This window comes from Bombus huntii, chromosome 6 (genome assembly GCF_024542735.1).
Source record: "Bombus huntii isolate Logan2020A chromosome 6, iyBomHunt1.1, whole genome shotgun sequence".
Taxonomy (NCBI): Eukaryota; Metazoa; Arthropoda; class Insecta; order Hymenoptera; family Apidae; genus Bombus; species Bombus huntii.
This window is the reverse complement of record NC_066243.1, coordinates 13,495,782-13,508,394: the sequence shown is the minus strand read 5'-3', so window position 1 is coordinate 13,508,394 and position 12,613 is coordinate 13,495,782. Positions and strand designations below refer to the sequence as shown.

Sequence of the window (12,613 nt, the reverse complement as noted above, 5' to 3'; positions counted from 1 at the left end):
ACTCTAATGCTGATACTATAATTGAGTTGTTTTGTAAAAAAAAGCTATGCATTTTATTGGCTAGGCTTGCAACATACATTTCCAGCAAATTATAACAATTTCCACTAGCTATCGATCAAACTGTCGTGTCGATAAAGATCGTGCGATGTTATATTTAAAGGTGCGGCTGATCTTCGATTTTAGATCCTGTAGATCCGCTTCTTGTTCTTGATCTCAGATTATACGTAATAATCGTGTAATAATAATAATTTATATAACGATTATAATCTTTCAAAAATTTACCAGCTATTGTATTGCTTTTTATTATCAAAAATTTCAAGAATTTTTCACATAACGGAGAACATCGTAGTAAAAAATAATATGAATATAATATTAATCGCTAAGTACGATGGTGGGGACAGATTCTTAATTTGATTAGAGATAGACGAGGGATAGATTTTCAATTTTCAAGAGAGTATAATCGTTCCGAAGAAAATGTAATCGGGACAAGAGAGATGTTGAGGATGTTCGATGGAAGAATGGACGATTAGAATGTATAATAATTATGATTTTTCGTCGAAGACGTCGAGTTTAGGCCTCGATTTCACTGCATCTAAACCTAAGTTTCTTCGTTTCTTCTTTTACATTGGTCGTCCCCGTGTTTACGAATTTGTATAAAATATTACACGCACGATTGATCGTTCTGTTCTTGGACAAATCGTTTGAATCGGTTTCTTTCGTCATAATAAATCTATCCTCTCGATCGGTTCAGTCGAAAGTTTGCATAAAGTAGTCGCAAACGAGGGACTCGATCTTACGCGATTATCGATTTTATTTTATAAATGTAGAAAATCGTTAACTTATGGATGGAATGAATTTTGTTCAGTTTCTCAACGTTCTCAGTATACATTTATCAATATCGTATTAACGTACTGGACTGGGACATATCGAGTCACGTCCGTTTGCAGACACTTTGATACGTAATTTATTGTGATCGAGCAATTAGAACGGAGTAGTAGAAAATTTAAAATGTTATTCGATCTTGACAACTACCATTCATTTCTATTGATATTCGCTCTTACTGTTAGTACATTATACGATTGCTTGCATCCAAGTTACAAATTGGACAGTTTAGTGTGTTTGAGGTAAATTCATTTATTTTAATTTTAAACGGTTAATTATTATTATTATTATTATTAATATTATCATTATTATTATTTAGTTCGAGTCGTTTTATCGCTTTTTCTTGCCTTATTACGTTACTATAAGCCTAACTTAAAAAACGCTTGTACATTTTGAACATTGAAAATTTTTCAAGTCCAAAGATCAAAACCTTGTTCGATTTTTTTTTTTTTTTTTTTAAATGGCGCAGATTATGTTACGTATCTTTACACGAAAGGTGTTACATTCCGGGAAAAATTGATTAATGATAATAATCGTCGATAACATGAAATTTTACTTATTTTACTATTCAAAAAATATCGAACAAAGTTTAGTCTGAAACCTCCACCAGTAAAATATCTAATCGGCTTGTGTATCTATTATTAAAAGATCGGAGACAGGTTTCTTCAAAGGGCTTAGGGAAGGTGCGATAAAATTCATCGTACACCTCTTTAAATATTACAGCCAACCATTGTACATGACTATCTAAGCAAAGTCCTTTGATTTTACAATTGTTTATGAAAAATGGTTAGAAACCTGTTGTGCAGAGTCGCGCAGTATAACAAATATGTATAAGTAAAGAGTGTTGAGGATATATTTTACAAAGTATCGAGTCTTATAGGGAACACATGGCAATTGTTAAACAATATAAAATCCAATATGGTGATTCTGATTTTTCATTTTCATCGAAAACGTTGTTCGTTCGACCAACTTTCGATTCACAGCGTATATTTAATTTTTTCTCGACATTTAACATTTAACGCGTTGATCGCCAAGGCAGTTCGAGCTGACAGTTCATTCGAAGATAAAGTGAAAAATGTTAGTTTCACCTGTTAGATATACAATTTTGGTTTCATTTTTATATCACGTGATTGTTTAGATTTTTAGAAATAGCAGACTTCTAATGCCTAAAGAAGTTAGGGAGGTACATAATTTAAAGTTTTCATTGCAATTAACAATTTTTGTTGAATTTGCTATCAGCTTGTTAGAACCATTAATTTTCAGGTATTCGTAAAAATTGTTTCGAAAAGCGAACTACTCACTAGGATAGACGTGCCACGATTATTCAATTAAATTATACCATCCAACGATAGTGTCACAATTTAAAGTAGAACTGTCCCAATTCATAAAAACTATAAAAATCTGAGAACTATCAATTAAGTGATGAAAGGAAGCGAAGTTTTTCATCGTTAAACGATTGAATAATTAATAATCTTGTGTTTTAAATCGATTTTCTCAAACAGTTGACGTTTCTCTAGTTACGTCATTCGTCTGAAATGAACGTGAAACGAAAATGATAAATGTCAAATGTGTCACTCGACGACACAATTGGGAGTATTCTCCCTTTTCACGTACCGTTATAGAAAGAACGATTCGTATAAAATGTATAAACTTGTTTTTCTTAAAATGCTCACATCGTTACTTTTCAATCACGTGATTGTTGTAACGAATGAACACAAGGTAACATCGAAGGTCCTCGATTTCTATGTAACGTGTATAAATAACGTGGCGATAAACGCGTTAATGAGAAACTTACAGCAGTGCGTGACTTCTCGATTTATAGATTATCATTTGCCTCCCTCGATTAACATTGTGACGTGCCATTATCGAAGAATTTCCTGTGAATTCCCATCGAGTACACTCTCGAAGGAAAATAGGAACGGACACTCGAGAAAATCCCGTTAAATTATCATATTATAATTAAAACGAACGTTATTCCTTCTAAATCTAACACGAACGGATAACAACGTACAAAGAAACATTCTCATCGTACTAATTGCCTTCCGTAATCTTTGGCAATACAACTGATGCATCCTTACACCTAAACGCGTGTTCTTCATCCCGCGTAGCATTTCACGCTTCCTCGATGATCGATCCTTAGGTCGTTAACTCGAATTTCCCGTAAAATTTGAATTGCAAATAAATTTTAGCTTGTGGATACCAGAAATATTCTGGAATATTTGGTTTTCCTTTTCTTTTTCGTAGCGATGATGAGAGACGATGAGAGGTTTTGTATGTGGTACGGCACAGCTATTTGAATTCAAGCGAGTAAATTCACGCGAATCATGACAGTTAGGATCTTAGTTTTTCGGGAATGTGATCTCGTGAGGAGGTTGGTCCTTCTCCACCAGCCAGACGCTTCCACTTTTGCCTGTGTTTAGGATCTGGATCAGCGCTTTAGCTACGTGTTCTGATCTGCAACATATTAGATCGTTTAGTGAATTTTATAATTTTTGTTTAAGGTTTGTCAATATATATATATATATATATATATATATATATATATATATATATTCACGTGTAAAATATTCAAAATAAAATATCCGCTATAACTATTTGTAGGTTCAACAAATTTCTACACAGAGAATTCTTATTCAGTTCTGTTGTATAAAGATATGGAACGTGATAAAAATCTACAGTCTGTTAACGATCTTTCGAGGTGAATATGAAATTATTCATTGAATAGCTGTAAATATCTCAACATATTTATTTTTGACTAGTCACGAGTAAACTTTTGTTGCCGTGTATAAAATTAAGTTCGCGTATGTAAGACAACAGATGTATAAGCATTTTAATAAATATTTTAATATCTGCTATCCCTAGAAATAATTTCTTTAGTTCATTAAATCTGGCTAGCTAAGGCTACCTTTTATCTTTTCTAAACGATAAAAACGATATTTCTTTTTATTCTTAAAATTGCATCGGTCCATAAATATTTTAATTATTCCAATAATTGACAGAATGCAGAATGGTAACATGACTTCTGTCGAAAATATAAAACAACAAAGACGCGGCAGTATCCTATAAACGTTAGAGTAAAACGAAATCTGAAAATTAACCGTTACTATTATATTTTACATTCGGAAGCTTGTTGAAATATTCCATTGAAATTGTGGGATAAAGCAGCGCTACAGAGGAAATCTGTGCTGCTTTTACAATCGAGATTTTAAAAATGTTATGTTTCAGCCAACTACCAGCGTTTGTAATAGCATAGAACGCTGTTCAAAGGGATAAACGAATTAATAAGAAAATGGAGGAAATAATTTGTTATTAGTTATTAATAGTTTAACGACAACTATAGTCAAATAATAAGAGTTTGTGTATAACATCGATCGTATATGTATTTATAAAACTGTAACAGCCATTTCCGCGTAATTTCACTTTTCCGCTATACTGTAACATCCATAGATACAGGGACATATCGTAATACAGAATATTAAGCACAGAATAAATACACAATAAAAACAAATTAAGAATTGTTTGCGATTTAATGAATTTAATCTAATGTTTGATTAGAGATTTTAAACTAAATAACTTGACAATTAAAAGCTAGATGATGATATAAGAAGCTATAAGGAGATTGTGTAATATCTTAATGCTAATATTATCCTAACGTTATCATTCTATTTGATAAAGAGTGTGAATTATAAAATATTCCATTATCATGATTGGAAGTATTATTACCTTTGAGGAACTGAACTGGCGACGTCACGAAGCCAAGCGTCTACGTATCGAGGCCAGAGCAATTGTTTACTGACATCTCCTAATAATTTGCTATCTGTCGCGCTTGGGCATAATGCCATCACCTTCACGCCGGTTAAGTCCACGTGGTATTGGTGCTATGGCAAACGACAACAATATCAAACTGATTCCCACGATTTCCAATCTTGTAAGTTAGATCAAAGATAAATGACGATTTTTATACGGAAAATCTATATATACTGGATATTTTTGAACAAGTATCTCGGAGATTTTGCTTGAAACTTTCTGTAAAAAAGGATTTGAATTGATCGAAAGGTATCGTAAAATAAGAACATAAATACATCGATCGATTTTTATCCCTGTGACATCAAACTTTATAGATTTAGATAAAAATGAATCATGATGTTCGCGTAAAAAAAGAAGGAAGTCCTGAATTGTAAAATAAATACGATATACATGTATATGTATGATTCTATGCTTTTTGATAAATTGGATACAATGTAATTTATGACATTCGCGTACAGAAGTGTCCTAAATTAAACAAACGTAATGTCTCTCGAGGGAATCTCGTGTAATGCACATGCATATGTAGAGATAAGTACGTATCTATAAATATAAACTACATGTTACTAGAACATTATTTATCTCTCGTATTTTTCCATAATAACTTTCTACGATTGTCTTCTTAGCTCATGATCTATTTAACGCGTAAACTACGAATGCAATTTTATTATTAATCATCGTCAAAGTTAATTTACCCCAAACGCTCTGGTGAAGTTGACGATTGCCGCCTTGGTGGCAGAGTAAATTGGAACACTCGCATAAGGGTTGATGCTGACGTTGCTTCCAATATTAACCACTATTCCACCCTGGCCACCCCTGTCCGTTCCCATAAATCGCTGAGCGAGCAAAGTTCCGCGGATCACGCCATTCTGCAATAATTTCAACAAAGACCTCGTGCAGATAAAACAGAAAAATCAGGAGGAAAAGGAAAGAGCGTCGAGAAAGTTTAGGAAGGTGTCGAATATTAAATACTCACAACGTTAATGTCCACTTCCAGTTCCCAAAATCGATCGTTCATTATTCCAGCGTTATTAACAACGATATCGATGTGGCCGAACGTCGCGAACGTTGTTTGAAACGATTCTGCGAATTAAGATTAGTACGTTACTCTGACGTAAATTAAATAACTATGTAAATTTAATCGCGATGGATTTCTGTAGATTGAAATTAATCAAGTATAATAAATCAAGTGCACGCGTGTGTATGTAGATTGAATGTTTAAGATTATACTTTGCATTATGAATATTGAATATATTGTCAAATTTTACAGAGTTTAATTTTATTCAGTATAAATGGAACCTGGATCATTAGAGTATAATTATATTTCTATAAATAAGTTACACGCGTGTTGATAGGTAGAAAATGAACGTACGATTTCCACTTTAATAATCGATAAATCAGATAGATTTTTCGCATTATACTCTGAAAATTTCAATTAATATTGTAATAGGAAAATATTTACCCTCGAATTGCGAATAGTCTGTGACGTCGCATTGACAGAAGATCACACGGTCTTTCCCATGTTCCGTAGACAGAGTTTCTGCTAATTTTTCACCCTCTTCTGAGTTTATATCGCATATAGACACCTATATATAGAAAAATGTAATATCTATTAGAATAGAATAGAATTTTATTTAATAATGTTTATTTAATAATTTAATAATGTTTTATTTAATGCGTGATAAAACGAGACATTATTGCCAGTAACATGACGTATTACTATTCCGTAGAAGTCGGTCAGAAGCCAAGATAAAACTTCACTGGAGAGCGATCTAAATATACGCGAGATAATTTTTAGCATAAGGCGTCGAAACATTCATGGAACGGTATACATACTAAGTCAAGGTTACATCCTTAAGGAGGTTTCGCGAAATATAAGTATAAACTCTGTTGGTTCCCCTTAGCCCTCTATTAATACGAATTTTTTATAGCTACTACGTGCTATGGGGTAAACCCATATCGCTACTTCCCTTAATGAAAACAGCACTGTAAAAATTTCATTGCTACTTCACGCTATCACGACTGAAAATACGAAGCTTCTTTCTCGATACTTTCATTTCGTATCATCTCGTTTCTCCTTTTCTTTCTTTTTTTTTCTTTTTTTTTTTTTTTGCTGTTTAAAAATTTTTCATTTTGGGATTACGAAGTGCATTTTATATGTTTGAATCGTATTTCGGAAAAGTCGTGATATATTTTAAGGTAGCTCGGATAAATAAAATCGGAAGAGGAATTTAAAATTTGTTTAAATAAATAGACAAAATTACATACTTTCGTTATTTATGAAATTTAATAAAAGCTTGCAAGAAACTGTTTCGTAGATATCAAACACGGTAACTTTTTAAATTAAACGGAAGCTATGGAAATTTTTCTCTCGCGTTAGTTTTACATTGAATATTTTCCTTTTTCTCTTTTTTTTTTTTTTTTTTACTCACCATCGCGCCTTCGTTTAATAATTCCACGGCGCAAGATTTACCGATACCGGAAGCGGCGCCCGTCACCAGGGCAACTCGCCCTTTTACGTCCATCTTCTACAGGCCCTTGTCAATTATCCGTCTGTAAATGAAAAAACACGATACCTATATCGTTCTTGAATAGAAATAAACGTTTCGTTCTTTCAGAAATTATTTGAGAAATATTTACACTAGTTGTTTAACGATAGCGAATATAAATTGACAGTAATAATTATCATGTAGAAAATTGTATACCGTTTTATTTGACAAAATGTATTTTATCGAGAGAAGTTTCAATACACCTCATTACCTAAACAAAAACATTTACATGGATCAATAGTAATTTTTTTCAATCGATAGAGATCAAAATTCTAACACGTAACATGTTGTTCGAAACGTTCACAGCGAAATGTAAGGTAAATACGACAAATTTTCAGACAATGTGTTTTTTCAGAACTTTTTACACATTTTTTATACATAGCTATTGTCTCCTTAGAATTTATAAAATTTGTATGAAATACTAAAATCGTATGCATCGACATAACAGCGATAATCTTGTTACAATGCCAATTAACTTTACATAAAGGATTTCTATAAACTGTACAAATCGTTCAAATACTTTTACGTATTACTGTGCGTCAACTATCGAAGAACGCTTCTAACTTTCTAAAAAATTTAACATTTTGCAAACCAGTTTCAAAGGAATCAATTTGAAAAGGCTGAAGTCAATCCGACGCGTCGGTTTCATCTTGAATCCGTTTTGAAAAGCACGTGCAAACGACTTCTGGTCTGCCGCGACGTGTGATCGGCCACACGGGTGAAATCGAATTTTACCGTCTCGTTATAACCATTTCGTACTCGACTTCCCGACGATGGGGATGCTCGTTCGGAAATAAAGGCGCCTGACTCACTGAATCTGCTTCGAACGAGTCGTTTACCACACGCTCCGACTGCCAGACTCCCGCCATGCTATGTCTATCAACTATGAACTGAGAAATTCATGAGAAACTACATCGTTCGAAATGAACAGTCGTGTAATTTCAGTTTTTTAAGCAATTTTAAGTATTTCAAAAAATGAATACATACAGCATTTACAGCATTTATTCTTAATGGAGAAACTTGAAATCTGAATTTTTTTTAAATGGGCTAACAATCGTAGTAGTGTACGCGAAGATTTTGAAAATTTGTATTTGTATAGTTCAGTTGTCAGAGTATCATCTTTTTACTTTTATTGTTAATTGGGTTGTCGCTTTGTTGCGATACTTTCCCGCGATTCGAAAACGTATTTTTCACAACAACAAAGGGAAGATACTATTTCATGGAAAATAGCAATAGACTGACTTGAACCGTGATAATTTTTAGGGCTTTATATTTTAATAGTAACAGGATTTGATCATTTTAAATCGTTTTTAAATTGTTAATATTTTCGATTGGGAAATTTAACGGATGATATTTTAGGGAATTGGAAAATGCGACTTTGTATCTTAGATTGTTAAAATTTTTACTTATGTGGCAATTTCGAGTCTCGCAGGCATATTTTAATAGGAAAGTGATATAAAATCATTGAAACGTATTTGTAACGGTAGAAGTAAGAAATTAGCGAATATAAGTTTTTACTATACATTTCAACAGTGATATCTAAAAACTTTTAATTAATATTGGATATTGGGTATGTTGGATACTGACTGGAAATTTTTAAACATGCTAGCTTTACAATTTTTAGATAACTGTAACACACAATATAATAGTGTTTATTTAGTGTGTATAATAGCGTTTATTATCTATCTAAGCTTCGAATTGGAGATTGGAAATATATGGTAAATTCGGTAAAACGGTGGTAGTTTTAACGATTCTTTTAAATACTGGAAACTTAGCATGGTTGAAATGTGATTATTCTACTGTTCCCCGTGAATCATAGATTTTATCTTCTTTCAGTAATTTACATAATGGGAATACATTCTGTTAACTATAGTTTGGCCAGGCAAAGCTCTGTTATGGTCACGAAACACGAAAATTCGTCTTTTAGACATCGTAAAAACACACAAAAACGATGCAGCTCGTTCTCTATCACCTGCTGTAATACAAAAGTGTTTATAAAAAAGGGATTTGCGTTTATAAATAACTAAATAGAAAGGGACTTAAAATGTTCATGCAATTTCATATATATTTATAAACACGAATAAAGAAATTAATAATTAAAGAACCGAATTAGAAATCTGTCTCAACCATAATATATTACGATAAGCAGCTGTATCGCTTAAGATATTTTATACATTTCCCTGTATGGAAAATCAGACTGTTTCAATGTTGAGAAAATATCACGTATTAGATATAAAGCAAACTACAAACCTTCCAAAATTTTCCATTTCGTATCAAATGCAATTCATAAAATCAATTGCGATAAAACCAACAAACACAAATTTCGAAAAGAAGAATACGAATACCAACGATCTCGAGGAAGAATAAACTATCAAATACCTACATGCAATATGAAAGTCGAGGAAACTTTCTCTCGCAAACCGCGACCCGGGATCGTGAAATAAAAAATTCACCGCGTTCTCTCGAAACCTCCACCTGACTTTCTACCACGCGTCAAATAAAAGGAAGAACAAAGGGCGCAAGAAAACGTGTAACACAAAATAAACACGCAGAGCAGAAGATACCAGCAGCGAGTTGTGAAAACAGAACGAGAGAGAAAGAGAGAGAGAGAAAGAGAGAGAGAGAGAACGTGCAGCAAGAGGAATTTCACGCGGGCAAAGTAGAGGATTTCAAACGCGCCCCCATACTGTCTGATTCAAGCCTCTCGCGACAGTGAAACAGCATCACGCAGCTTCGTTTAATATTGCAGACGACGTGACACGAGGTACGAGGCAGCTCGTGTGTCTGGCAGCCGTAGATAAACCTACGAACACGTTCCGGCCAGAGAGCATCAAAAAGGGCCGATCTAAAAAATTCACGACGAGCTCGATCGCTCGATATCCGGCTGGAGAACCGCCGCCCGTCACGGTTTACCACGCACCTCTTCTCCACTTTCACCTACGCTGCCTCCTCGAAAACACTCGACCACCATTAAGCCCTCCGTGTTCCTACCGTCTTTTCATCCATAGTGCATGTACATTATTGTCCGTAAGTAGTTGCACGATTCCAAATCGTTGCAGATACATCGAAATGGTCCTGGAAATTCGCGATACCGTTCAGATCAGAGGGATTCTATAGCACGAAATAATAAGACGAAAAGCAAGAATAGTGAAACTATATTGGAGGCTTGGTTCCCGAGGAAATTCAATTTGGAAATTTATCAGGCATACGTGAATTTGTCTAATCTCGATCAGACAGCAATAGACGGGAGATTATTTTACGTGTGAAAATAAGTGGGAAACGTAGCGTACAGTTTTTTTCGTTCAACGCTCTCTTTTCTGTGTTCAGATGTTATATATTTGTACGAATGTTTCTGATAAAGCGATCAGTGTTGAAATATTATCGCGAGCCATTGTACGATTGGTATTCCTTGGTCTTTCTTTTTTTACGTTCTTAGTCCGTGTTCTTTTCTCGGAGAAGACAAGCGGTCCTCTGGGGACAAAATTTCCCGTCGAATGGCAAAGAATGGCAAAGAATCCAGTTCACGGACATCGAGTGGTCCCGAGACAGTAGCCTCGAATATTCTTCTATTTTTTAAGGATACTGTGACACTGAAATTTCTTTGTTGGCGAGGTGAAATAAGAGACGTCGATGGAGTTTGGTTTTATGGGACTTTCGGTCAGAATGGTTGATGCGAGAAAAGTTAAAACCTTCTTCGATGCTTTTTCGGTGCTCTATTTTGTTGTTTGAGAAATTTGTTAGGTTTAGAATAGAAATAAAAATTGAAGAAAATCACCCGTCAAAACATAACAAAATTATAATATATCGTATATATTTCTTTATTTAATAGTATTCATCCAGTACTAGTTATATCTAATTGTATTTGGTATTTGTTTTTAGTAGGAGAATCAAACGAAACTGGATAATTTGAGAAAGACGTGTTTTAAGTAATTTTCGCGATATGTAATAAGAAATATGGAGGTACTTGTTCTACTATATTTTATGGCGTAACGATGATTTAACGCTTTAATGAACGAGGTACTAGAAAGATTAATCTTTGTATTCTAACAACGTTAGATAAGATAAAAGGAAAGAAAAAAGATCTGTATCCGCAGAACATAGATAATATTTCAATTTTCAGCAAACAAGTTCACTTTCGCATTTCAAATTAAAATTGTAAATTTATTATAACTCGGCAATACTTTTCACGCTATCCAAAGAAGATAAAATCAACCAACGTGATACATCTTCGAAATAATATTCGTGTAACTCGTTATCCGTAAACACGTCGCGGGATGACTCTTAAAACTTTCACTGTGAAGACATTTCCCTCAAATTTTGACTCGTCTTTCGGCACTAAGCGGATTTATCTTCGCAGTCTCTACTTATCTATCCTCTTCAATTTTTATACACGCTTATAATTTCGTACTTCTAACGCACGATTCTTTTGGGAATTCTAGATTTTTAAATACTTCAAAACTTTTCACACGGTCTCCTTCCTTTCATACCTAATCGTCGTTCGTCAAATTTTTGCATCTTTCACGTTGTAAACTTTTCGTAGCTCGCTAAAATCCCGTGGAATCTTCATTCCCTCTCAATTCTCATAAAATGCCAAATGAAACCGCTACAATTCTACCTTCGAAATCTCAAAATCCCAAATCCGTCGAATTCGAAGCGAAACAAATTCACCAAGAATCAGGACCGAGCACCTTTAGAGTGGTTTCTTCGAATACCATCGCGATTCTACCCTGAAAATCGTGATCAACAAGCGAGGCTCGTTTACGTTGCTTCGAAATCTACCTGGTATCCCCTGGCAAGACCCAACATTCTCGTGAAATCGAAAACGAAAAAACCACCACGATTCTACCCCCGAAATCGAAACCTGAAATCCACCAGCCAGAATTCAAAGCGAAACAGATTCACCAAGAACCGTGTGACAAGCATTCTTCCTTCCAAATCCACCCCTTTTGAAGCTTCCATCCCTCCCTTTTTATTTTCCCTCCGTAACGAGAAGCGTAAAAAAAAACTCCCCCGCACTATCCACCCAGGTACCTTGCACTTGTGATGATCCTTCCTTCGACGAATCAGCCGTCCCGCAACAGGCAGACCGCGTCGAAAGCGAAACGACCGGTCGAACGACGACGACGGGGTGCTTTGCGAGAGGTGTGTGTGTCTGTGTGTCTGTGTGTGTGTCTGTGTATGTATGTGTGCGTGGATGCGCGCGTGTCTCTCGCGAGCTGCTTTCCTCGACAAGGTGTGGTTGACGGCCGCGGACGCACTGGCTGCTCCGTCGCTTTTCACTGCCTCCCCGTGAACGCACACACCCCACAGTGCCTCGATATTGATTGGCGGCGGTCGCGTGCCACGTGACTTTTACGTGAGCCACCGCTCCACGACGA

General features: G+C 34.9%; 1 protein-coding gene across 1 annotated transcript; it reads right to left on the bottom strand.

The window, feature by feature from the left end:
* Positions 1 to 21: 21 nt before the first annotated feature.
* LOC126866773 (15-hydroxyprostaglandin dehydrogenase [NAD(+)]-like) lies at positions 22 to 12,495 on the bottom strand. The gene is made up of 7 exons (XM_050620728.1): positions 12,267 to 12,495; positions 7,119 to 7,239; positions 6,149 to 6,272; positions 5,663 to 5,769; positions 5,382 to 5,555; positions 4,606 to 4,760; positions 22 to 3,336 (listed from the first exon to the last, which is right to left on the bottom strand). Exons 2-7 carry the CDS (start codon positions 7,209 to 7,211, stop codon positions 3,222 to 3,224), a joined length of 768 nt encoding a protein of 255 aa, XP_050476685.1. The 5' UTR covers positions 7,212 to 7,239; positions 12,267 to 12,495; the 3' UTR covers positions 22 to 3,221.
* Positions 12,496 to 12,613: the final 118 nt, after the last annotated feature.